This window comes from Ochotona curzoniae, unplaced genomic scaffold, assembly GCF_017591425.1.
Source record: "Ochotona curzoniae isolate NIBS_2020 unplaced genomic scaffold, NIBS_Ocur_1.0 contig_3255, whole genome shotgun sequence".
In the NCBI taxonomy this organism is placed as follows: domain Eukaryota; kingdom Metazoa; phylum Chordata; class Mammalia; order Lagomorpha; family Ochotonidae; genus Ochotona; species Ochotona curzoniae.
Genome location: NW_024465777.1, coordinates 3,608,572 through 3,636,262, shown reverse-complemented (window position 1 = coordinate 3,636,262; position 27,691 = coordinate 3,608,572). Strand labels below are relative to the sequence as shown.

The window sequence follows — 27,691 nt, the reverse complement described above, 5'->3', positions numbered from 1 at the left end:
GTGTAGGAGACAATGCTTTTTTAAAAAAAAAAATGTATTTATTTCATTTGAAGGCAGAGTAGGGTCCGGCACAGTGGTCTAGTGGCTGGGGTTCTCAGCTGGAGCGCGCCGAGATCCCATGTGGGTGCCAGTTCTGGTCCTGGCAGCTCCACTCCCCATCCAGCTCCCTGCTTATGGCCTGGGGGTGGGGGCAGTCAGAGACGGCCCAGGGCCTTGGGACCCTGCACCTGTGTGGGGACCTGAAGGAGGCTCCTGACTCCTGGCTTCAGATAGGCTCAGCACAGGCCGTTGCAGTCACCTGGAGAGTGAGTCATCAGATGGAGGATCGTCCTCTCTGTCTCTCCTCCTCTTTGTATATCCAACTTTGCAATGAAAATGAACACATCGAAATAAAGAAAGAAAGAAAGAAAGAGAGAAACAAAAACAGAAAGAAGAGGAGAGACAGAGAGAGAGAAAGAGAAAGAGAGAGATCTGTTGGTTCACTTCACAAATGCCCACAACAACCAGGTCTGGGCCAGACAGAAGCCAGGAGCCTGGAACTCCATTTGGATCTCCTACATTGGCAAGGACCCAAGTTCATGGGCCACCATCTGTTGCCTCCTAGGATGAGAATAATCAAGAGAAAGTGGCTTGAGTGGTGGAAGGTGGGAAAATTGAGGCAACAGTTGATTTTGGTTCATTTTTTTCAACACTATGACATCATCTCGGTAGCTTGAGATGGACCAGCTGATATGTCTATCTGTGGCTGTCGCCACTGGCCAACCCTCCCAGCCATGACTTTTCTGCTGGAACTTTCCATGTGACGATAAGTCCTATTTGGAAAGTGATGAAAAAAAAAATAAAATAAAGACCCTGGGCCATTTCCAATCTTTGTCCTGCCTACCCTGAATGTGTGGTCTCAGGTTTCCCACCTGTACGATGGTGGTAGGGTGATGACGTCTGTGGGCCCCTGCCTTCATCCCTGTCACGCTGCGTGCCGGTGCACCCCACGGCCTCCTACAGTGTGGGGAGGGGTGCCTGTGTCCCCGCACCCTGCCAGGAGGGTTTTCTCTGGCCATGGGCCACAGCCAGCCCCTCTCAGGGAAGGCAGGGAGGGCAGGGAAACTGGTGACCATGGCAGTCTCCACACCCTTGGTGGAGAACAAACTGGAGACATTGCCTCCTAGTTCCCTGCTGGCCTCAGTTGCTCCAGCTGCTTTGGGTGCGGTCACACGCCTGGAGCTGGTTTCCTGGGGTCACCACAGTGTTCATTCTTGTTGGGAAATTCCTGTTCTGGGAAGAGCCTGTCCCAGACAGCAGATGCCTGGGAAGCAGACACTTCTGTGTGTACAGACTGTGTCGGCTGCTGGCTCGGTTGCTGCCGGAGGCGGTCCCAGCAGACAGACAGTGGGTTATCCACTCCTTTTTATTATTATTTTTTAAATATTTATTTATTTTTATCGGAAAGGCAGATATACAGAGAGAAGGAGAGACAGAGAGGAAGATCTTCCGTTCGATGGATCACTCCCCAAGAGGCCACAACAGCTGGAGCTGAGTCAATCCGAAGCCAGGAGCCAGGTGTTCTTCTCAGTCTCCCATGCGGGTGCAGGGTCCCAAGGCTTTGGGCTGTCCTTCACTGCTTTCCCAGGCCACAAGCAGGGAGCTGGATGGGCACTGGAGCATCTGGGATATGAACCAGTGCCCATATGGGATCCTGGCACGTACAAGGTGAAGACTTCAACCACTAGGCTACCATGCTGGGCCCTGCTCCTTTTTTTTTTTTTAAAGATTTATTATTTCTGTTAGTTCACGACTCAGATGACTGCAATAGCCAGAGCTGAGCTGATCCAAAACCAAGAGCCAGGAGTTCTTCCAGGTCTTCCATGTGGGTTCAGGGTCTCAAAGCTTTTGGGCCGTCCTCTATAGCCTTCCCAAGCCATAAGCAAGGAGCTGGATGGGAAGTGGAGCAGCTGGGACATGTAGTAACATCTGTATGGCAGAGGGTTGGCCAGTGGAGCTAGTGCACCAGGCCCCATTTCACAGGTGGAGAAATTGAGGCAGTGAAGTGCTCTGGCCCCACTGTAAAGCGGAATTAACATAAGGCTGCCTCTCTTCTGGGGCTTCAGCGTGGAGCTGCTCTGAGCTTTTCAGCTGGTGGGGGAGGAGGTGTGACCTCAGCCACTCTCTCTGCCCACCGGCTGGCTCTGACTCCTACACGGGCCTGGAGCGGCAGAGGGCACACGGCTGCTTATTAAATCCATCCGTCACTTGGCAGGCCTGACCTCATTCTGTCGCAGGAAGCCAGGCATACCTGGGGCTGACCCAACCAGAAAGGGCAGGTGAGGACCATACCCAGCCCTCAAGGTCAGAGGCAGCTCTGAGACATCTGTATCCCCACAATGGCAGGGACAGTGACACACCTTTGGGGAGTAACCCAAAGCATAGGCCCCTGCTGCGGCCCCCCGCCTGAGCCCCGAGCCTTGGGGGTGTGATTTTGAATGCACTGATGTGGCACCAGTCAATGTGCCCCTGGTGTGGTGCCTGCCACATGTCTCTCTTGTCTGTGATGAGCGGCGGCTGGGGCCCCGCTATCAGGATGCAGATGGACCTGGGGTCAGCTGGCATCCAGCGCCACCCACACACAGGTGCCCCGGCACTCCCGAAAGCTGCTGCCTTTGCTAACTGGTCTCCACATCTGTAAAGTGGGGTTCCCTGTAGTCTCCCTTCACAGGATGCTGCAGGCAGGATGGGAGTTCGCAATAGGACTCAGCCATTGTTGAAAATGTGGCACTCAAACAAAACAAGCATCAAAAAGTAAAAAAATAAAACAACAACAACAAAAAAGAAGGAAAAAAAAAAGAAAGAAAGAAAAGAAAAGAAAATGTGGTGCTCAGAGCCCAGAATCTGGGATGCTTAACACCTGTTGATACCTGTGGCAGGGACGAGGATGCCACCACCAACTGCTCGCAGTGGGCCATGCAGGGACCTGCCAAGGATCACCTTACTTGAACTCCATGTGCAGCACTGGCATCCCTTACGGGCACCTATTCCTGTCCTGGCTGCTCCCCTTCCCATCCAGCTCTCTGCTAATGCACCTGGGAAAGCAGTGGGAGACGGCCCACGTCCTTGGGTCCCTGCCACCAACATGGGGTGCAGCTCTGGCTTGTGTCTGGCCGTTTTGGCCATTTGGAGAATGAACAGGCAGATGGAAGAGCTCTGTCTCCGTGTCTCCCACTCTCTGTAATTCTGCTTTTCAAATAAATAAGAGAGAGAATGCATGATCGCTCAAGAGCTGAGCTGTCATTTCCAAATCAGCTTTGATCCCCCCATTCCATCCCCGCAATCCTGGGCTTTTCTTCCTGAGTCCATTTTTTTTTCTTCTTCCACCAAGAAATAATTTGCCCTGAACACTCTCAGTTCATGAAAAAAACGTGGCCACATTGCAGAGGTGGGTTACCATGGCGACGGCACTCCACCTTTGCTCCCCAGGGAGTGCTGGTGATAAAACATCTAGCACCCAGCTCAGGCTGCCCTCAGCGGGAACAGAAGACAGGGGAGTCCCCTGGGACCACACCGCTTTCCCAGGGAAGAGCCATGTCCCCTCTCCCCCCAGAAGCGTCCTGGGCTTCCCCAAGGAGGAGGGGGCTGGAGGAGAGAGTGGCTGGGCTGCCTATCACAGCAGGGGATTCCAAGGAAGGGTGAGAGGCTTGTCCGGAAGCAGACCAGGACGGCTGGGCTCCTGTGTCTTCGGGACAGGGTTCTGAGGACTGCACAGGTGAGGATGCCCAGCTCCAGCACAGCTCCTCCCCTCTGGGACCAGCAACACCAGTGCACTTCACACCTTTCGTGGGTCCCGGGCAAGCCCTTATTCAGCAGAATATCCCAACGCCCTGCCTGCAGTGCCTTTGCACTGAGATGATAAGGTTTTGAGGCCAGACTCAGAGGAAGTTCAGAGGAGGGGCTGGGGAGGTGGCGATGGGAGGGGGTCTGGATGGCTGGTAAGGGGAATCAGGAAGGGGACAGCCATGGACGCCCCTCTCCTGTCCGCCCCTCTTCGTTTCCTGCTCCCCACCCACTCCTGCTGTTGCACAAAGAATACCAGGAAGACGCGTGACAGAACAAGAAATCTCTGATGGGTGCTGCATCCCATTGCCTCAGAGTGGCCTTGCAGAGGCACAGAGACCGCAGCTGGTAAGCGGTCAGCCAGCTGGGATCTGAACCCATGGCAGCCTGAGAGACCAAGGTGTTTTCAGAAAGTTCTCAGAGGGCCCTGTGTGTGGGTAGGGAGAGGGCAGCAGGCTAATCTTCTGCCCTGTGATGCCAGCGACTCATAAGGGTGCTCATTCGAGTCCCAGCTGCTCCACTTTCCATCCAGCTCCCTGTTTGTGGCCTGAGAATGCAGCAGAGGACGGCCCAAAGCCTTGGGACCCTGCACCCGCATGGGAGACCTGGAAGAAGCTCCTGACTCCTGGCTTCAGATCAGCTCAGTTCTGGCTGATATGGCCAGTTGGGGAATGAACCAGTGAATGAAAGATTTCTGTCTCTTCTCTCTCTATTAATCTGCCTTTCCAATAAAAATAAATAGATTTTAAAAATCAAAAAGTTCATGTAAACTAAGCTTATTTTGGTGAAAATTTTTTGAAATTTATGTATAGATTTTCATAATGCCCATTTCAATGAACTTGTCCAAGTTCTCTTCTTCAAAATGTATTTTCACTAAAACAAACCTCGCTTAAAACTTCCTTTCCTACAGACGTGTTGACCCTCACCCTGGGATAGGGAGCTCTTATTCCCCTAGGGGTTGGCAGCAGGCTTGGGATGTGAGCGCACCGAAGCAGAGCTGGATCAGAGAAGGGGTCTGGAGGGGTCCCTAGAATTGGTACAAGGCAGGCGATGGGAAGAGGACCAGGTTAGCTCATTAGCTACTGGTGGAGCAGGTGTGGCTCTGGCCAAATCCCCGGAACTCGGGAGTTGCAGCAACGGGAGGTGTTGTAATAAAAGGGTGGGACGGAGGAGAAAGGGCATTGGCTTCCGACTTGGCCCTGAGCTTGAGATGTTTTCTGCTTCCCCAAGAAAAGCAAAACTTCAGTATGCTACCACTAGGTGGCAGTGTAATGTGGCTATGCACATCAGATTAATTTCTACTAAAATAAAATTCTCCTTTTTCAAGAAGAGAAAAGTCTTTTAAAATAATTAGATGTGGACCCACCGTTTGCCTCAACGGGTCAAGGCACCGCCTGAATCACATATGGGCACCAGGTCAGTTCCTAGCTTCACTTCCCATCTGACTCCCTGCTGAAGCAAATGGGGAAAAAATCAGTGAAAAGATGGCCCAGGTTCTTGTACCCCTGCCCCCCAGGTAGAAGATCCAGAAGCAGCTCCCACTTGACTCTTCTTTTTTTTTTTTTTAAAGAAATTCATTTATTTTTAATGGAAAGGCAGATTTACAGAGAGAAGGAGAGCCAGAGGAGACATCTTTTTATGGGCTGGTTCACTCCCCAGATGGTACCAACAGCCAGAGCTGAGCCAATCTGAAGCCAGGAGCTGCTTCTGGGTCTCCTATGTGGGAGCAGAAGTCCAAGGACTTGAGTCACCTTCCACTGCTTTCCATCCTTCACAGGCAGGGAGTTGGAAGGGCAATGGAGCAGCTGGGACTCAAACAAGTATCCATATGGGATGCCGGCACTTGGAAGGGGAGGATTAACCAGTCGAGCCATCATTCCAGTCCAATCCCTCCAAGTCTTTTATTTTACCAAGAACTGGGAAGGCTTGGCAAGGGAAGACTCTGGCAGCGGTGTGATCAGTGGGCTCTGGCAGGAGGCAGTGTCTGGGGGGAGAGCAGGGGAGGAGATGGAGGCTGGCTGTGCTCCCTCGGGGATCTGGGCTGTGCTCCTGGGGCTCTGGAGGGCTCAGTGCACAGGGGCATCCGTCTCAGCCATGTTCCAGCTGCATGGCTCTGGCTGCTTTGTGGGAATCGGAGACTGCGTGCAGCCAGGGCTGAAGCAGGGAGAACGGAATAGGGCAATGCGGGCAGCAAAACAGTGGTCCAGTCCCAGCAAACCGTTGCTCTCTGGTGGGTTCAACGGGGAGTGAGAATGAGAGGGAGAGGAGTCAGAGACGAGCGGGGACAATCTGGACCCCAGCAGGGAAAGACCCACGTGCAGGGAGGCTAGTGAGAGCCTTAGAGTCCGTGCGATCAGTGGGAGGGGGACACCAGAGGCATGTCAGGTCTGGCAGCAGGGAGAGAGGGCTAAGCCACGAGGGCTGCAGGAGCCATCGGCTGAGAGTCAGAACAGCCTGGCACCTGTGAGAGTGAGCTCCTGGAGTTGGGGTGGGAGTGCAGACATGAGTGTGCGTGTACACACACAGACACACACACACACACACACACACACACACACACCTTCGGCCCGGCACATATGACACACAGCTTTCTCCCAGACACCCCATTCCACAGATGAAGAAAGACGGGCCTTGGAGGTTAGGAGACATGGCCCGAGCTCTGCCCAGTCAAGACAACCTCCTGGTAAGCCTCCTGGAGGAGGGCTCACATCGAGGCAAGTCCACGTGACTTTCCCCCTCAACAAAGAGTCTGGCTTTTGTCACGGTCAGGGTCAGGGGCCAGTGCTGTGACATAGGAGTTAGGCCTGGATGCTGGCTCGATTCTAGGGCCCGGCATTGTGGCTCAGAGATTAAACCCTTTCTTTGCATGGGTCAGGAGCCCATATGGGTGCTAGTTTGGGTACCATTTGGGTACCGGATACTCCACTTCCCATCCAGTTCCCTGTTTATGGCCTGGAAAAGTAGTAGAGGATGGCCCAAAGCCTTGGGACCCTGCGCCTGCATGTGAGACCCGGAAGAAACACCTGGCTCCTGGCTTCAGATCAGTTCAGCTCTGGCCGTTGCAGCCACTTGGGGAGTTAACTAATGGATAGAAGATCTTTCTGCCTCTCCTTCTCTCTGTAAACCTGCCTTTCCAAAAAAAAAAAAAAAAAAGAGAGAGAGAGAGAGAAGAATAAAAGAAAGAAATCTTTTCTAAAAACGATTCTAGGTTGTTTATTTGAGAAGCAGAAAAAGTAGAGGGGAAATAAGTCTCTCCTCGGCACTCACTCTCCAAATGCTACAATAGTCGTGGCTGGGGAGGGTCAAAGATTGGAGCCAGGAACTCAATCCGGGGCCCTCGTCAGCAGGAGGCAGCAGCTGGGGCCCAGCGTAAGGCCCGGGCACTCCGGTGTGGAGCACAGGTGTCCCGAGGCCCACCCTCTGATGGCCTATGAGGACACGTGCAGTGCCAGTGTCAGTTTTTGGAACAACTCTCAGGAATAGGTGCAAATGCAGCTGTCGGTTCCCAGGTGAGGAGGAGGAGGAGGGTATGTGCCCTCCCAGAGCCAGTTCAGGTGTTGAGGAAGTCCCAGAAATGCCACACAGGTGACCGGAGAGGACGCCCAGCAGCTCCAGTGGCAGCATCAATCACTCAGTAGTCCTGAGTTACACCCTGGGCTGGCACACCCTGACGGTGACCAGTACATCAGACTAGGACACTTCCGGTGCTCCACAAGGCAACAACAGAAGTGGCCGAGGCCGAGAGCTCCGGGGATGACATGGACCCGAGAGTATGTGTACCCTGGCTGCCTTGGGGTCCCAGTCCAGCACTGGCAGGGCCATGTCCTGTGTCCCTCCATGAAGTGGGACGAGCATGTGCACATTTGGGGTCTGCCTTTGACTCACCGCAGTCTCCCCAGGTGTGGTCTACCTGGAGAGGGCTGCTCTTCCTGCAGGCAGAAGCCCCTTGGGTGGGCTCCCAAAGCCCATCCAGGGCCAGGGCAGGTCCTACAGGCAGCCCTGAGCCCAGGGGAGGTAGAGGATAGTCCGTTCCTCACTTCTGCTCCGGAGCACGAATCCCCCACCACCTCCCACTTTCCGGCTCCTGGGCTCCTGAGCATAGAACCAGGACCAATCACGACAGCACCTCTGGCACTTCCCTGGAAAGTTCCTTGGAGAGTTAATAGCTGTGCCCCCGATCGCCAGAACACTCTACATCTTCACGAGGCAGGTCCACGTGACATCTCATGCTGTCCAGGCACCCACTATCCACCTGGCTCTTCACATTCTTTCCTGCTGGGGACCCCAGCAGCCAGGCTCAGGGAAGGGACATCTCTGGCGCAGAGCTTTGCTGTGCAGCTCCGGTGGCTGGAGGGTGCCCTCTGGTGGCAGGCTGCAGAGATGGCCTCACAGCCACAAGCCGGGGGTCCTCTAGTGGTGGCTGGCACCACAGCCTCCTTGTGGGGACTTGTGAAAGGGCGACTTTCCAGGCCCCACTCTGGAGGGTGACAGCTGGAACTCCATGGTGGCAGCTACTGTTGTGTGCTTAACAGGTGACAGGCTACTCAGAGGAGGCCCTGGCTTGAGCTCAGCGGTTCTTAGCACTAAGGAGGACTTGTGCCTAAACGCACTTTGGAAACATCCCTGCCCTTCTGTGTCACCCCTCAGGCATCTGAGGGAAGCCCGTATCCAAGGGATATAGGACTTGAACCACAGGTGGGGACAGAGGAGCTCAAGGCAAGCGTGAGACAGTAAGTAAGCAGACGCTGGGACTCGGGAAGAAAGCAGGCGCGGTGCATGGGTCAGACGGAAGGAGGACTCAAGGTGCATCCTCCCACGCCTCCCAGCGGAAGGGACTGCTAAGCAGGGGACACCCTCAGTGACTCACCGTGCGCTGTGCCAGGTCTAAGCTCTAACACGGAGGAGGGTGGACAGATGCCAGGAAGGCTCCCTGCAGCCAGATGTCTCTCACGCATGGTTCTCAGCACGTCCAGTTGTGCAGGATGTTCCCACACCTGCCGGTGTGAAGCAGGAATATGGAGAGAAAAATATACCAAGAAAAAACAGGCTTTGTTGAACCCAAAGATGGGCAGCTGGAAGATGTCCCAGTACCATCTGCATGAGCTCTCAGGTCCTTTGAGCACCTGCTACGTCGTGGCCACTGTTCTTGGTTCCAGTTAAAGCCAATGGACATCCCTCTCGAGCTTTGGCCCCAAGGTGTCCCGAGAGGGGACAGGATGCAGAGTTCTTCACCTCCCAGGTGGCTCTCGTGGTGAAGGACTTCATTTTGAAGTCTCCAAGGCCAAGTATTATCTTCTGCTGAGCCAGGAGAGAAGGTAACGAGGTTGACAGACATCAGATTAGGAGTTAGCTCAGCATGGGACTTCTAGAATATGCAGTCATGTTATCTGGGAGGTGTTGGCCAAGAGCAGTCAGGTGATGGCAGGGTGCTGGGGCAGAGCCGAGGCTTCTAACAAGCTCCCTCGGGAAGTTGGAGCTGCTGCCATGGTCGGGGCTCACACCTCAGAGTGGCACCGGCGGATGAACTGGGCTGTGGAGGGCAAGCCACCCTCCATCAGCATGTCATCAGCCATGGCCTTGAGCCCTTGTTGCCATTCCTACTCCCACCCCCGCCCCCGAGGCCCTGGATACTTTCCAGTGTGAGTGCACTCTTTTGCCTTATTATCTCCCAGTTGCCATAGCAACTCCTTCAAGTTGGCTGCAAGGAACAGGACCCCTGAAAACTGAGATGGACGTGATACCCCACCTGGGACAGGGGAAAGGAAGGTGCAGAGCTAGGGTGGCAAGGCTGGGCAGAGTCCCACTTCTGCCTGAAGGTTGGGTCATGCCACAGGGCTCCACAGGGAACAAGAGGGGATGCTGTGAGCAAGTACAGCCTGGGTCTTCCTGGCCCAGCTCCTGCGGCCCAGCTGGCAGGAGGTCAAGAATTTGTCCTTGCTAGCTTGCTCTTTGGCTCTCCCCCACAGACTGGCACACATTTCGCAGGTGGGTGAAGCTGGGAAAATTGGATGAGAGGAGTAAGTACCATTTCCTTCTAGGCCAAGAGTCACCAGAAACTATCCAGTCCCATTTTCATAGGTTCTCATGGAACAATCACCCAGCAGGAATGGACGTATGACAGCTACTTCCTATGTACAGTTGCAAGATATCAATCAAGAGGTTACTAGGCCAGTCGAAACACACACCCTTTAACCATATAAAACAGTAATCACTGCTTTATAGGATGCAATAAATTATAATGCATTAAGACACAGAGCCACTTTATGATGGGATTAAAATAAGGACCGCTAGAAATCTTGATGAAAAGCAAAGTGTCCACAATTATGCCATGAAGTGACGCATTCTTGGGGGGAGGAGGTAAGGCCAGAGCTCAGTGGAGTCTCCCTGTTTCCCTGGGGAAAGCCTGTTCACAGTGTTACGTGCACTATGTCTGTAAGGGACTTATGGCCAAGACGCTAAAATAGACTATACAGCAATACGGACAGAGGGGAAGGAGCCAGAAGCAAAGTTTTCCAAAATTCAAGCCAAGATCAATTGCAACAATGACCAAAAGAGGGAAATTGGGACCAAGGGCAGTAGCGGCCTTCCTGGAGATCAGCGAGCGTAACAAAGGCTCGACCAGGGAGGAGAGAAGGGGCTCCCCTACAAGGTGGCTCCAGATCTGGAGGAGGTAGCCAACCCAGCAAGATACTCACTGGTCACTCCGTGGTCAAACAAGATTCTAGAAAGTTGGAGCACAAGGCACTACTGGGGAAGGAAATCTGCTTTCCAGGACTTGGTCATTAACTCCAACAATGCTGCCGCTAAGTGGCTATTTCAGCAAAGCAGGGTGGTATCCACAAACAAGTCCACCCAGGTACAGATCAGATGCCAGAGCAGGGAGAAGGAGTAGAAGGGAGGGAGGGGGGGAACAGACATTAAATCCTCTGGAGAACGATGTGGGTACCTCCTGTACCCGCTCCGAGCCCCGAAGCTCGCAGGTGGGGCTGAGGAAGACAGAACAAGACTGATCACTACTCTAGCTGGCTGTGCCGTCCTGAAAAGTTAAAAAGGCAGAAAACTAGTTTTATCCGTAAGAAAAATGTTTATTCTTTTGAACCCCACAGGAAAAAAAAAAATTAAAAAGGCAGCCAAGACCAAGTATTTAACGAAAATAGTGTCCCAAAAGGCGGCAAAATGTGGGATACCTCAACACAAAGTCAGTGACAATTTTCCAAGGTTTTTTTCCCACGAAGATGGAAAGATGTATGACAGTTCTAAGTAACACGTTCATGGTGACAATTACACAGGATGATTCAAAAATGCAAATGGCGGCAACATGCACACCTGGCTAAAGCTAGAATCCCCAAATCAGATCTGTAATTGGAAGGATGGTTTTCTGTAATGTTTGTTTTTACTGACTCGCTGGTTCTACTTAATTTGCTTTAACTGAAACATACATGCCAATTAGCAGGAAAATTTAGAGGGACCATGTCCTTCCAGGACCCATGACAAGGAGGCAAGACAAATCTGTCTTCTTAATTTTTCCTAGCTTCCAAATACAATTTTGCTTTGTCCTCTCTCCCCTTCCTCTGCCCCGACCCCTTCTTGATTCTTCAATACTTCCGGAAGTTGCTGTGTGAACACTTTTCTACTCATGTATAATACACATTTGAAACCAAGCTTTCTGTGCACGTCTTTGAGCTTGTTTTTTTTTTTTTTTTATCAAACAAAACAAAACAAAAATCTCCTTGGCACAAGAGCTGAGGAACTGTCAAGCTTCTTTAAGATCGTCAAACACAAGATGATAAGAAGTGGAGAAAATACAGTTAACACCGCGGTTTTCACGGCCATTGTCAGTGTCTGCACACACTGCAGCCAGCAGCACCTGGATGCTTCCTCAGAGCAAGCACAGAGCGCCACAGGGCCTCTTAGAGGCGCCAGATGCAGCTGCTGTTGGGGAGCCAGCTCAGGTACGCACCAGGGTCCCAGCAGCATCCACGGCTAGGCAGATAGAAATAAGACGGAGGATGGCACAGAGTTGGGGAGGTGGGAAATGGGCTAAACGATTACGTTTCCTCTTAAAATGTCTTTTCCCAAGGCCCCATGAAGACAACAGCTGATGGCCTCTCCAGGACTGACCCCGCCAGGGAACACAGACCCCTCAGCCCTGACCCCGCCAGCGGGCCTCCTTACTGCCCGTCTCCTCACTCAGCTGTCCTCAGCTTTAAGGACAGGTCCTAGGAGGAGCAATCAGTTTCGTTTTCTGTAACATCAAGCATCTTTAATATGGCTAGGAAATCAAAGTTGTCTTGGGTTATTTCCTTTTTACTCTAAAAGCTTAACTTTTCATTATTATCCCATGTGAATCCAATGGTGCTGCTTTGTTTTTTTTTTTTTAAGAACAAAACAAAACAAAGGGCTAAGAAGCAAAAACTTGCTTTTTTTTTTTTTCTCCAAGAGGAAACTATGTGTACGAATACATAAAAGGCAAAATTGGCCACTTGAAATCCAAGAATGGTTTTAATGTGTTGGCCGAGAAAAATAAACTGCGAAGTTCTGTGAGGTCTTCTAAAAATTTACAAGAAAACTGATGTAGCTCGGGTCAGACCTGGGTGTTAACTCCCCCCCCTTTTGAAAAACGACAACATACAGAGTCCCACAAAATACAATATAAACTTGTTTTTTTGTTTGTTTTTTTCTTTTCTTTTTTTTTTTTTTTTTGTTTTATCTTGACTGCCAGATACACTCCCTTGCAATGCCTTCCAGTAACCAAATGGGGCCAAACACACAGATGGCCTTCATTTCTTTAGGGGCTGGTAAACAGAGGCATTGGGGTCAAGTCCAGAGGGGCTGGTCTCCACAAATTTGGAAGAGTAGTGGGGGGAGACGGGGCTCAGGGGGCTGGTGGCAGCACTGTATGTGATGCTGGGCATGACGGCCATGACTTCTGCTATCTTCTGCTTGAGGTCCTTGATTTCCTGGTCTTTCTGAAGGATTTGTCCTGAAAAAAATCAAAGACCCATGGTTAGTGAAGAGTACTGGCTCGGCCAACACAATGCCTCCTGGGCACAGTGGGAATGGCCCCAGCCTGGCAGTCCGTAAAGGCAGACTTGACTTTTCCTTGTAAGGGCCTCAGGACATACCTTGGACACCAGTAGGCCATGCACTGTTTCCTGTGGTTTGTCCCCCTATCCTCCAACTGTGGAAAAACATAAAATCTTTCTTGGTTCCAGAATGCTGTAACTGGGGTGAGGCCAGGATCTGGCCTGCAGCCAGATCAGTGGTACAAGTAAAAAGACATTCTGCTTGCAAAGGTGTGACCCAAGCAGTTTTAAACATAGCAGGAACCTCTGAGAGCTTAAGAAGGGCTCAGGGTGCTTGCGTCATATTAACTTCTACCTGTGGTGCCAGCATCTTATACGGGTGCTGGTTCAAGTCCCAACTGCCCTACTTCTAATCCAGCTCCCTGTTTATAGCCTGAGAAAACAGTCCTTGGGAACTTGGACCCACATGGGAGACCCAAAAGAAGCTACTGGCTCCAAACAGGACCAGCTCTGGCTGTTGCGGCCATTTGGGGAGTGAACTAGCAGATGGAAGATACCTCTTCTTCTCTCTCTCCTCTCGCTTGAAATTTGTCTTTCAAATAAATACATATCTTTAAAAAACCAAAAAGGAAGGAAAGACAGAAAAGAGAAACGTGCAGAGTGTGACCTATGGTCCTACTTCTTGAGATATGTGTGTGTTTTTTTGTTTTTGTTTTTTCCCCCTAGAAGGTTGGACTATCTAGTGTCAGACCAAGGAATGTAGAATTCAAGAATTGACCCCCAAGTTTCTTGCAGATGCCAACTCTGTGTCTTCTGTCCTGGAGGGAGTCAGGCATGATACCCCAGATGCTTGCCCAGACATGCCACCTGGCACAATACCCCTCAGACCAACTGCCCACAACAAATTCTGCTGGCAGCTACAGCAGCATCACAAAGGCCAGCTCCCAGCATAGCTTCCCTCACCATGCTTATTTCAATTTTTTAAAAAGATCTATTTCTTTCTTTTTTTTTTCTAAAGATTTTTTTTTATTGCAATGTCAGATATACAGAGAGGAGGACAGACAGGGAGGAAGATCTTCCGTCCAATGACTCATTCCCCAAGTGGCTGCAATTGCTGGTGCTGCACCGATCCAAAGCCAGGAGCCAGGAACTTTCCTCCGGGTCTCCTGTGTGGGTGCAGGTCCCAAAGCTTTGGGCCGTTCTCGACTGTTTTCCCAGGCCACAAGCAGGGAGCTGGATGGGAAGCTGGGCTGCTGGGATTAGAACCAGAACCCATATGGGATCCTGGTGCATTTAAGGCAAGAACTTTAGCCGCTAGGCCACGCTACCAGGCCCAGATCTATTTATTTCTTATTGGAAAGTCAAATATACAGAGAGGAGGAGAGATAGAGAGAAAGATTTTCATCTGCTGATTCACCCCCCAAGTAGTCACAATGGCTGGAACTGAGCCAATCCAAAGCCAGGAGTCTCTTCCGGGTCTCTCATGCGGGTGCAGGGTCCCAAGTTTTTGGGCTATCTTCCACTGCTTTCCCAGGCCACAAGTCATAAGTAGGGAGCTAGATGGGAAGTGGGGCCACTGGGACATAAACTGGTGCCCATATGGGATCCCAGCATGTGCAAGGTGAGAATTTTAGTCACAAGGTTGCTGTGCCAGGCCCTGTGCTTGTTTCTTGAGTCTACTAGCTCCTGCCGGCTTCAGCTGCTCCCTCTTTTAAAATGCTTATTTTCGTGTTATGTGAAAAGGTAGACAGCAAAAAAAAAAAGAGAGAGAGAGAGCAAGAGATCATCTGTCCAGTGGCTCACATCTCAAATGCCTGCCACAGCCAGAGCTCAATCCAGGGTGTCCATGTAAGGCAGCATGTCTCCCAAGCACGGGCATTAGCAGGCAGCTGGATCAGAAGCAGAGCTAGAGGGGCAGGCAATGTGGTGCAGTGAACTGTCACCTGTAATGCTGGCATCCCATGTAGGCGTCAGTTCCTGTCCTAGCTGCTCCACTTCTGATCCAGCTCCCTGTTAGTGCTCCTGGGAAAGCAGTGGAGGATGGCCCAAGTGTTTGGGCTCCTGTCACCCATGTGGGAGACCTGATGGAGTTCCAGGTTCCCAGCTTTAGCTGAGCTCTGACCAGAACTCTGTCTCTCCCGCTCTCTGTAACTCTACCTTGCAAACAAAATAAATAATTCTTTTAAAAACAAACAAACAAACAAACAAACAAACCAAAAACCTGGAATTTGAGCCAGCTGGTCTGACATGGAGTGAGGGCACCCCAGTGGCGACTGAATTGCAGCACCAAGCACCACCCCAATTCCCTTTCCATGCTTCTCCGCATGTCTAACATCTGATGCTTCTGCTGCTTCTTCCTCGGTGGTGCTTTCCTCATCCTTCCAGCTAAGTCAACTCCCCACCAACTCCTGCATTCTCAACATACGCCAACCTTTCCTTCCTCCTAGGTTCTCTGTGCTAATGGTAATAGAGTCCCTAGCACCGGGGGCAGGCGCTGTCCAACCCTCTCAGGTGCGAATTCTCACATTTCTTCACCTACAGATGGGAAAACAAGGCAGAGGGCCCAGAGACTTGTTCGAGGTAGATGGCCAGTTCAATTGCACGTGGTCTGGCTCTAGAGCTAACACACTTCCTGCGCTGCTCACTCGACAGTCGCCTGTGCCCATCAGCCCTGCTGATGCAAACCACTCTCCCTTGTGGCTGATGCTCTGCAAGCTGTGCTTCTTGCTCAACACCACTAAGCTATGACTAAATCAGGACCGCATGGTTCCGAGGTCCAGGCAATATCCACCCTGCTCTGTGGCTTCCTAATAAATGGCCTTTGAGAAACTTAAGTGCTAAAAAAAAAAAAAAACCAAACACACACACACACAAAAACAAAAACCAAAAAACCAAACCAGGTTTTAATTGTGTTTTCTCATGGCCCGACAAACAACCTGGTAATAGGGCCAGTGCAGTGGGACAGCACACTAATCCTCCATCCTGTGCTGCTGGCATTCCATACAGGCACTGATTTGTGTCCTAGCTGCTCCACTTCCCATCCAGCTCCCTGCCTGTGGCCTGGGAAAGCAGCAGAGGATGACCCAAATTCTTGGGCCCCTGCGCCCACGTGGGAGACCCAGAAAAAGTAGTTGGATCCTGGCTTTTGATTGGCTCAGCTCTGGCTATTGTAGCCACTTGGGGAGTGAACCAGAAGTGGAAGATCTTTCCCTCTCTGTCTCTCCTTCTCTCTGTAAAAGCTGCCTTTCCAATAAAAATAAGTAAAGTTTTTTCAGAACAGAAAAAGAAAACCTGGTATTGTATTTGGAATGTAAGAGAGGTTGGTGGTGTATGTTTTAAAACATGCACTAGAGATAAAAAAAAAAACATTTTGGCACCAACTTGAATCAAATGATATAGAAACTAGGAAAGAGAAAAATAAGGGATTTGATTTTGGTTCCAAAATTATTTTTTTTTAGAAGATTCCCAGCTCACAGTGGAGGGAGGCGGGAGGAAAGGCAGCGGCCCGAGCAGAAGGAAGCTGCCCCTCCCCGCTCAGGCCCACTAAGCTTCACGCTGGCATCAGTGTCCTGGCTGCTCTTTGAGGCTCAGATGATTAAATACCTGGTGGCCTCTGATACAGAAGCTGTGATCGCCTTTTCCATGTGAATTCACATCTGATTTCTTTAATCAGCAACATATAAACACCTCTAGCGCACTGGACAAGCAGGGCTTGTGGTTCCTTTCCTACTTTGTGAGCTCTGGTCCTGAGCAGTGCTGGGCAGCTGCACTCTTCTTGGCTATTCTGAGACCAGGGCTACAGGGACAGATGGTCCAAGTATGGTACCCTGGGCAACGCAGAGTTAAGCCAAGCAGGGGAAAAACTCAAAATATGGTCCGACTCAGGATTCCAAGAACATTGTTCATTTTTGCCTTTAAAAAAAATTGAGACATAAATGTGTTCCACCTGCAGGTTCACTCCCCAGGGCTTGGGTCAGGCAGACACTGGGAGCCGGAACTCAACCCAGGTTTCCCACAGTGATGCCAAGGACACTGCTGCCCCCAGAGCGTGCACTAGCAGGAAGCTGGAGTTGAGAGCTAAGCTGGGCCTGTAGGGATCCCCTGCCTCTCCCTGAGTGTGGAGAACGGAGCCGCGCCCCAAAGATGGTACTTGCTGGTCTTTGCTTCATGGCACAAAGGTGGTAAACAGGTTTTGGGAAGTTACTGAGGATTGGGCCGAGCACGCAGGGAAGCTACGTGACCTAAGTCATGATTGGTGTGCTTACCGCATGATGTGAGGAGCTGTGTATCGATTGGTTTGTGTAATGTAAAAAGGTCTGGGTAAAAAAAGAGTTAAAAGAGAAGATTCGTCCAGGCACGCAGCTAGAGCTAAGGCTATCACTTCAAGGCTATCAGGCTATCGCTAGTGCTAGGCTGTAGCTGCTTTCACTTTGCTGCAATAAATCTTACAACTGCTGTAACTGTTTTTTCTTTGTAACTACCCTTGAAGTCACCAGTAATAAACTTTTCAAAGAATCTCACGGGACGAGGGACCCCGATACCTGAGTCCACAGCCTGGTTCTCAACCCCACCTCCCGCTCCATCACCCAGGTCAGCCCAAGCTACTCCAGTGGGCCTGCCGACTTACCACCTCCTTGTTTCCAAGGCTGTTGGCCTCTTGGCTGAGTGCAGGCCTCATTCCTGCTGACCATGAACACCCCTCACCTGGGGCTCTGGGAGTACCTCCAAATCATGGCCCCTAGCCAACCCACCCTCGCCACTGCTGCCACTAGTCTGATCTCATCCTTGGTTCTAGCGACTCTGTGCTCCTGGATTGCTCAGGCATCTCCATGAGCCCTCCCCTCTGCTTGGACCAGCCCCTTTCCCTATAGCTATCACCTGTGTAGCCAGGAGACAGCAACTGCTTCCTAGTTGGCCTCTGCCTCCACTCAGTGTCACCCCAAACTGCCACTGCAGTATTTCTAAAGATAAAATGGCCAGGACATGTCACCCCATTCCTCCAGAAACCTAGAGAATAGATTCAGAATGGCTCCATTGATTAGGAGCTGCCTCTTCCACATGACAGCGTTGCCCCAGCATTCCCCGCCCTCACAGTCCTCTGCACACCTCAAGGAAGGAGCCTCGTCTCTCCTCTGGTATTTTTGGCTCTCAGCCTCTATTTCCTCTAGCACAGAGACTACCTGCCGAGGAACACGGAGCTGTCTGCTGCTGCTTCGCGCTCCTTCTGTGGTGAGTGTAAATGGAACCTTCTATAAACTATGAGTGTTGTGAAATTACAAAAGGATGAATGAACAGAGGTGAGAACTGAACAATCCTCTTAAGCCAGACATTAAAGATATTTGCTAAATGTAAAACTGTCACTTTTCTCATTGATATTTTTTTGGCGGGGGAGAAGTTATTTTTCAAAAGCACGTTATTTACACTGGCATATCGCATTTGTTCATTTAAAAAAATAAGTGCTTTAAGTTTTAATTTACAGCAAGTAAGTACTAACAGGTACATACACTTTACTAATAGGTACATTAAAAAAAATCCTCTTTGGGGGCCAGCGCAGTGACATAGTAAACTCCAGCATCCCATATCAGTGCTGGCTTATATCCTGGCTGCTCCACTTCCGATCCAGCACCCTGCTTATGGTCTGGAAAAGCAGCAGAGAATGGCCGAAATCCTTGACCCCTGCATCCACAGAGGAGGCTCCTGGCTTCAGATCAGCTTAGTTCCAGCCATTGGGCAGCAAACCAGGCAAGTAAAAACTCAGTGTTGGGCTTAGCATGGTGGCCTAGTGGCTAAAGTCCTTGCCTTGAATGCGCTGGGATCCCATATGGGCACCAGTTCTAATCCTGGCAGCCCCACTTCCCATCTAGCTCCCAGGCTTGTGGCCTAAGAGGTCAGTCGAGGACCGCCCAAAGCCTTGGGTTCCTGTACCTGCATGGGAGACCCAGATGAAGCTCCAGGTTCCTAGCTTCAGATCGGCACAGCTCTGGCCATTGTGGTCACTTGGGGAGTGAATCATCAAACAGAAGATCTTCCTCTCTGCGTATCTGACTTTGCAATAAAAAAATAAAATAAATCTAATAAAAAACAGAACAAAACTTTCAAAATCAGGATGGAAAATCTAACTCAGCCTTCCAAGTAAAAATGAATCTTTAGAAAAACAATAAACAAAAATACATGGTTTGTGATATGCAACACTTTTCAACGGAGTAAGGGAGTCCCTGAGGAGACTGTGCCCCACAGGGACACCAGCAGGCTCTTGCAATGTTCAGCTTTGTCTCCCCCGAGGCGCCCAAGATGCCAGTCCCTACTGAAACATTCCTTTCCTTCCAGTCAACCACTTCAAAATGTTTTTGCAGTCCTCCATTAATCACACATTCTGATGAGGCGGCTCCTTGCTTTCCTGCATGAAACTCATGTTGTTCTGTCAGCTTGTCTATAGCCTTCAGGCTGCTGAGGGCGGCTGCCAGGCAGGGGCAGTGCGCCTTCCCTCCTCAGGACTCTGCTGTTCCCAGTGACTGAAACATTGGTGGTCTCTGCTCCAGTGTTGCCTACGACAGGGACCTTCTGTACGTACACGTCAAAAGTGCACACAGCTCTGCCTCACTGGCTTTGCCATCATCCCTCCACTTCCTGCCATCCGACACATTCCCAGCTGGCTTGCTCCCTATTTCTCCTGGCCAGGGCTCCATCCCCAAATCCTCAGGGACTCTCAGAGCCTGGCACATAGTAGGACTTGGTGGCTGCCAAGCAGATGGGCTGCTCGCCAGCTCTCCCACTACTGCTCCCGCCAGCTACCCTCACCATATGGCAGGGTCTGCGAGGCCCTGGCCATTCTGCTTCCTCTGCACTGACAGGTTTCTATGCTCACACTTAGCACACCGCTGCTTCCCTGGGCCAGCCCCTCCTCAGAGTGCAAGCCCCAGCTTGGCCAGCGTCAGCTCCCTGGGGAAATGGCCCTCTCTAAGTCCCCACACTGCCTTGGTCCCTGCCTCTCTTGGTGCCCTCACAGGACCCACCCAGCTTGCCCTCCTGCCACCCTTGGGCGACCATTCAACACTGTGAGTTCTGTAACACAGGACATTCTCTGTAGACCCTGCACCTAACCATTCACATCTCAGAATACAATTGTGGAATAAATTAATGTGGGATTCCAACAATCTATGTTTTAAAAACAAGTTTTTCTTTTTTGCTTCTTAAATTTTAATTATTTGAGAGACAGGGAGAAGACAGCTCCCAGCTGTCAGCTCATTCCCCAAATATTTCCATAGTGCCAGGGCTGGGTCAGACCAAGCTGGGAGCTGGGGCTTGATCTTAAGACTCCCACATGACTGGAGGGACTCATCTGCTCGATCCATCGGCCTCCCAGGTGTGCACTGGCAGGAAGCTGGAATCAGAACCAGAGCTGGGACTCAAACCCAGGCACTCTGACATGGGCATTCAAAGTATTAGGCCAAACAGCCACCCCAGGGACTCCAGCTCCATGTAAGGAACCTACCAAACCACTTGAGTTTAAGAAACTATAATGCCCTCTGACTCAGAGCCCTGGAAGGTGTGCTCTCCAACGTAGGCTCTGCCCCAGGTCCAGCAGGGGCTCGCCGACTCCTTACCCTGGGCAATCTCGAGCTGCCGCTTCGCATCCCCCAGTGCTGAGAAGAGGTCCAGCTTGATCCTCGTCTCTGCGCTGAGGCTGTTCTCCAGGTGTTGTGTCTTGTCTTGCATGGCGGAGAGGGCGGACATTAACACCTCCGTGTCTTTCTCATTTTCCTTATACTTTCGAAGCTCCTGTCAAAACCATCCACATCAGTACCACCAAAATAGAATGCTACAAGCTAGTGTGGGCATAGCCTTGTAAAAATTAGCCTGAAATCATAAATTCATTCCTACTATTCTTGATTTGGCCACAAGGACACAGTACTCTGACATGTCAAGGACTTGAGGCTCACAACTTCAGAGAAAGTGCTGGAAGCTTCCATAGGGTGGCCTGCATATCCGACACCATCTAGCAGACAAGCTCTGTGGGGCCAGTGCAGGGCCTGTATCTAGGTAATGAGGGATCTTGCCTTTAAACTAGTTTCTTGTAAGCCTAATTGAGAACCAGAGAATGTATTCCTTGCTGGTCAGTTGCAAATACTGCAGTCAAATTTGTAAAAACTCTTTTGCTCTTTTGTCAACCTGCACTAAATATGTAAAAATGTTGGTTATTTTGACACAGAAAATTATAGAATAAGCCTGCTTCAAACAATTGGTAATATAGCCAATGAACATGTACAGACTTGATTTTTCTCCATTTAAAGACAGATATTGGAGAATTTAAAACTGCAGAGCTCAAGTAAGAAATGAAAGCATCTCATAATCCATTACTAAAATTTTCGAAGTTTTCTTGTCTGTTTTATTCACATGCATATTGGTTAACCTAAATGGAATAGTATCTACTATGTAAAAGATTTTATAAACAGGGTTCTTAAAAACATAATCTCAATTCCTCTTTGAAAGCAATATTTTTAAAGGTTGTAAGATATCCTTGCCTGGATACACACAATGATCTAAATAAATCTCTGAGACTGTTTCCCATCCTGTAAGTTTCCTGTTGCTGTCACAAGCAGTGCTGTCCACTGACCACTGGCCACCTGAGGCTGGACCGAGGAAGGAAACACTGAACAAGCACACAGTGCCCTGCAGAAAGCGACACTCCAGCCAGCCAGAGAGGAGGTCCTTGCCACAGCAACCTCACTAAGACTGCTCTTTTCATGAAATGTTTTGCTCGTGTCACAGGAGACAAGGAGACCTAATTCTAATCTACATGTCTTCAGGATTGATCAGGATGTATCTTCTTACCCTTCTGATGAGTCATTTATATTTTTTTGGTGAATTATCTGTTTACATCTTTTGCTTGGTTCTCTTTAATTAGCTATTGTATGTTAGAAGTATTATTTCCTTATTTATAATACAATATCTGTACTTTCCCCAATCTTTCTACTATTTTCACTTCATGATTCTTTCCATTGCTTTACACAGTCTTTCCCTATTTCATGATCCAATAAATCGTTTCACTTTTGCTTACCCTAAAAAATGTTTTCTTTCTTGCATTCAACTCTTGGACTCCCTTTTCATATGATACCAGCTGAGCTTCTAATGTTACCCTACTACTCCAAAGTCTTCTTCACTAACCCTCCCCTTCCCACCACCTCTGAACCACCCCAGTGCACAGGCCAGGCTCTCCCTCCAAGGCATCTACCATACTCTCCTGACCTGCTAGCAATTTCTTAACAGTCTCACACGATACAAGTCATTCTAACTGTCTAACACAGGGCCTGAGTCCTAAATGTCCCCTCACAAAACTGAAGCCCAATGCCTGGTAAGGGTACAGACCACCCCTCAGAGTGGCCACATGCCCAGCACTGGAACTTTCCCTCATCACGTACAACTAAGGACCACAACATGCAACACTCAGATCCTCTGAGAGGGTCCATTTCCTGGCCAGAGGGACAGGACTAAGAAGAGACATGTAAATTCCTCAAGTCAATGATTTGGCCTGTAACCCAAAAAAGTTAAACCAATCTCCAGGAAAACAAACCCTGGTGTAAAACATATCCAGGAAATGCCGACCTCTAAGCTTGCATTCAAATCTGGTTTATTAAATAGAACTTGAAGTGAGCTGGACAGGAGCTTGAGATCCACATGTCACACGGAGTCTCAGGGGTAATGCTATGTGGCCCATCTCAAGAGGTGCACCCTCCACACTCCAACACAGTGGCCAGAGCTTGATGTACCTGAACTTTGAGCTCTAGGTCTCGGATCTGGTCTTCCTTCACCTTCATGTCCATCGTGAGCTTCTTGCCCTCTGCTTCAAGTTCTCGGATGCGACTCCGTAAGGTTTCGGTGCACTCTCCCCTTTTGAAAAAAGAAGGAAGCAAAGGGATACTAAAAACCACAGGCTATGGTTGTCCAGGGGAACAGGTTCCAGGAATTCCCCCACTGCAGACATCAATGCTGACAATGCTTAAGTCCCTTACATAAAAAGGCATGGTATTAGTGCACATAGCCCATGGCCATGGCCACCTTCCTCCTGCACACCTCACATCACCTCTGACCCAAGGCAATGGAAATACCGCTCAAATGGTTGTTAGACTACTGCTTGGGGAACAACGACGAAAAGCACAACCCTGCCTAGGTTCAGTACAGATGCAATTTCTGTCAGATATTATTACCCGTGGCTGGCTAACCACACGGGTCCAGACCAGGGAAGCAGAGGGCCAAGTGCACTTACACTGCAGAGCTGGTGTTTCTCTTACATGCTAGGGCCTGTCAGTTTTAGCTTTGGTTCAATGCACTCATTCTCCCTAGGCTTTGATAATTCTGACAATTATCATTACCAAAAATAATTATTCCCTACAGGAGTGGGGAACTAAATTCTTCAATCATTGAATCAACGTATGGTATACTCTCCTTTTCCAGATGAGAAAACTGAGGCTCCACAGATATAATTCTACTTCAACATCATCAAGGCTTGTTGGTCACAGAACTGCAGTAAGAACCAAGTTTTTTGAGACCAGCATGTTAAGCCACCACCTGCAACATCAGCATTCCACATGGGCAGTGGCCTGAGTCCTGGCTGTCCCACTTCTGATCCAGCTCCCTGGAGCAGGACGCAGGTTCCTGGGCTCCTGCTACCAGATGGCGGCTTAGACGCTCTTGGCTTTGTTCTGGTCAGTCCCAGCTTCTAAAGCCATTCAGGGAGTGAACCAGTGGATAGAAGATCTTTCTGTCTCTCCTTCTCTCTATCACTCTGCCTTTCAAATCAATCAAACTTTTTTTAAAAAATGAGAAAGAACAGAGATTTTTCTGGCTTTCCCCTCAGCACACTCCCCACCAGGCCTTGGTGACTCAACAGAGCACCCTCAGCTGAGCAAGACAGAAGACTACATACGCTGTCTCCAGCAGGGGGTAAAGAACCAAGCAAAGGCTCCTCCCTGCACTTTGGAGGTGCCCTATACTGGGAATTTCACCTTTGTGGAGTCTTGAAGTTGCTACAAGCTTGGAGGACAGAAAAAGGGAGAAGCATTGGGCTGCCTCCTTGGCTATGACAAGATGCTACAAGAGGCAGCAGCCAGCATCAGGCCAAGCTGTAGACTGCTTAGTGTTTAGGCACTAGAGACAGAAGGGGAAGAGACTAGGCTTCCTCTGTCTAGCTGCAATGGCAGTACCATCAAAGGCTGGCACAGAGACCAGACAGCTCTCTGTGAGGCTGGCCAACACGATAGGCCAAGGCTAGCAGCAAAACAGATGAGCCTAACTAGAAGCAGAAGGAGTCCAAGAAGAGAAGGACAGCAGCAGATGGACTCTCAGACCAGGGCGACAGTCACCATAGCTACGGCGTCGCAGTGTCCCCAGGGGAATCTGTCAAACAGGACAGGCCACACCCAGACTTCTGTTCAAGAAAACTTTCTGCAAGTGCTTCAGAAACCTGGGGGCACCTTGAAACAAGGCTCCCCACCTTCAGGTAGGTTGACCAAGGTGTGGGCCAACCACGCTCAGCCATCTGCAGCCTGCTGTCCAGGGGCAGGGGGTGAGGCACAGGACAAGCATGGCACAGGACAAGCAACTTCTCCAAAGGACACTGGTGATATGCCGGAACCCCAAAAAGGCTATTAACAAGCCAAAGGCTGACAAGTGAATTACTTCATGCAATGAAGTACGCAAGAAGAAGAATTACAGATGAATTATAACACATAGATACAAATTAGGTTGGAAATTTCAAGTGAAACAAATAATAACTGAGCGTGACATTACATCTGCCAACCTAGGGCTGCTCCTCGCCACACAGATGGACTTCATTAATACAAAAACAAAAGCAAAAAAAGGAAAAAGTTAAGAAGACTCCTGATGATCTCCAACTGTCTTCACTCCTTGCAGAATTCAGATGGCAGTGACACATCAGTTTCTGGCTGCACAAAGGGAGACTCACCAATGACACAGGACATGGTCCCCAAGTTGCATCATTCTGTATGTTAAGTGCTTGCTAACAGAGACTGACATTCCACTCATTCTTACTCCCTTTGACAGTTTGTTGACATGCAACAAAGGTAAGAACAGTCAGTATACAGTGGGTGGGAAACTAAGATTTTATCTTCCTTCCATTTTTTTAAATTTTATTTTTGAAACTTATCGTACAATTCTGTATAGTCTGGGATCTTCCTTCCATTTTAAGCCCCAAACTCTAGAACCACCCTGCCTCCACCCCAGTCCCGAGTACAGTATAAGAGTCACTCCACTAAGGCCAGGACTCCAGATGGAGTCTCCAGGCTCAGTGATCCTCAGCCTTGCAGGAGGTCAGGTGTGCCTGTCTGCCACGGCAGTATGTGGGTGGGCACCCTCACCCTGTGGTCTAGACGAGAGAGGCTGAGGGAGGCTGAGGGAGGAGAGCACCAGGCTGCACAGAATGTAAACCAGACAATGAAATGTTACTTAACAGTAACCCATCCGTGCCTGCTGCTCAGCCTCCAATCCTGCCCCAGGCACCAGCTTCCCCTCTGTCCTGGTATGAGCAAGGCCACTCTGGATTCCATTCTCAGGTGACAGTCATACCTAGATGCAGCAGCAAATGCAACAGCCCGGGCAGCAGTGGCTTCTTCTAGCTTCTTCCTTTTTTTCTCCTCCATTAACTGCTTTTCAACAAAACTTCGGGCTTCCTGTTCAGCTTTTAGCTTTTTCTCCAACTGGCTGATATTCTGCTTGTCTTTCTGCTTCATTTGCACAGCATTATGTAACCTATATGGAAATAATTGTCACACACAGTTTTATAGTGAGAAACACCCCCTAAAAGCTCTTAATTAAGAAATAGGGCCTCTCTTAAAAAAAAATTTATTAAAAGATATTTACACAGAGAAAGAAGGAAGGAAGGAGAAAGAGTGGGAAGGAAGCAGGCAGGGATGGAGGAAGGGAAAAGAGACAAAGATAAATAGAGATCAAGATCTGCTGGTTTACTCCTGAAACGGCTGCACTGCCTGGGACTGGGTCAGGCAGAAGCCAGGAGTCTGGAGTTTCTTTGGGGTCTCACACTCAAAGGGGCAGGGGCCCAAGCACTTCTGTGGCTTTCCCAGGTACATTTGCAAGAAGCTGGACTGGAAGGGCAACAGCAGGGACTCGAACCGGCACTCATAGGAGATGCTGGCACTGCAGGCAGTGGCTTTATTCACTGTGTCACAAAGCTCAGTGAACAGAAAGTTTGACCAGCAAATTCCAAGTGTCCAAAAGTCAACTGAACTGCTCATGTCAGCCCTGCCATCAGCATTTAACAGTTCCCAAACACCAGGAAACAACCCGCCTCATCAGACAGCCACCCTCTATGCTGGTAAGGTCTCTAGTTGACAGAACTCAATGTCAACAGAGGCCATCACTACAGAATAAGTCTAGTGTCCCACTGAGCAACAACTTCAGAAGGCGCAAGCAGCACTGCAGGGACAGGCTTCCTGAAGCTGAGGGCAGGACAGGAGGGGAAGTCTTTCCTGACCACAGTTACGCTGCGGTCTTTTCTTTACAGGAGCTCGGTGTCCCCTAAGTGGCTTCAAGTCAGCCTCTTAAGGATCCTGGGATGGGCCCAGCATGATGCCTTAGTGGCTAAATCCTTGTCTTGAACGCGCTGGGATCCCATGTGGGCACCAGTTGATGTCTCAGCTGCTCCACTTCCTGTCCAGCTCCCTGTTTGTGGCCTTGGAGGGCAGTGGAGGATGACCCAAAGCCTTGGGACCCTGCACCCACATGGGAGATCCAGCAGAAGTTCCTGGCTCCTGGTTTTGAATCGGTTCAACTCTGGCTTTGTAGACATTTGGGAAATGAACCAGCAGATGGAAGATCTTTCTATTTGTATCTCTTTCTCTCTATAAATCTGCCTTTCCAATAAAAATAAATAAATCTAAAAACAACAACAACAACAAAAGTCTTGGATTGCCTAATTTCAGTTGGAAATTTCAGCCCTATGCCCATCTCTGCATCCATCACTTGCAGCACTACCTCTCACCACCAGGGGCCAACCACGGGGAGGGCCTACAGGGAGCAATGCTAAAACCACCTCAAATACTGGCCAGAAGTAATTGAGATATCATGCTCTGGTTTTTAAAATTATGGTCCTTAAAAAATACTGGCTTCCTTTCTCAGTAAGGAAAAACCAGAGTCTGCAACAGTAATCACTCCCACATACATTTAGCAACTGAAAAAGTCAGACCCACAGTGAATCAACAAGTAATTCCAGAATGAATTAATGAAAAACTCAAAAGAATTCACATGCAGAGCTGGATTTTTGCCTGCCTCTTCTGATAAATAAAAATCATAATTCAGGTCCAGATTAAACTGACTCCTGCAATGCCCGCATTCCCTAAGGACGCAGTTCGAGTCCTGGCTGCTCCACTTCTAATCAAGCTCCCTGCTAATGTGTCTGGGAAAATAGTGGAAGATTTTCCTTGGATCCTTGCACCCAGGTGGCAGAACTGGAGGAAGCTCCACAGCTCCTGCATGCCAGCCTTGGCCAGGCACAGCCCTGGCTGTTGCTGTCATTTAGGGAACAAACCAGTGGCCAAAGATCTAAGCCTGGTTTTGAAAAAGGAAAATCTTCAAATTGTGGCAGAAGTACTTTTTATCAATTTTATCACAAAAACTCAACAACTTTTCAGTTAAGATATTGTATTAAATGAGAAACAGCGATGTTGTTTTCTTGAGATGAAGTTACAGCAGATCTCATACGTGCACCGACTATCTCACATGTGAAACATGTTATTTAAACACTTTAGGTTCCTAGGCACAAAAATTGCACTCCAATCCCTGGAAACAACAGTTGAAGGGAGCCCACGCCC

At 49.7% G+C, this 27,691-nt stretch overlaps 1 protein-coding gene across 3 annotated transcripts in view; it reads right to left on the bottom strand.

The window, feature by feature from the left end:
• Positions 1-11,162: 11,162 nt before the first annotated feature.
• Positions 11,163-27,691, bottom strand: part of MACO1 (macoilin 1) — a 71,151-nt gene continuing 54,622 nt past the window's right edge. For all 3 annotated transcript variants that reach the window (XM_040979592.1, XM_040979594.1, XM_040979593.1), the window contains 4 exons: positions 25,431-25,613; positions 22,616-22,736; positions 20,453-20,627; positions 11,163-12,805 (listed from right to left, as the gene is read on the bottom strand). In XM_040979592.1, the coding sequence (XP_040835526.1) occupies positions 12,603-12,805; positions 20,453-20,627; positions 22,616-22,736; positions 25,431-25,613 (682 nt within the window). In that variant the 3' untranslated portion in view covers positions 11,163-12,602. The remainder of the gene's footprint in view (positions 12,806-20,452; positions 20,628-22,615; positions 22,737-25,430; positions 25,614-27,691) is intronic.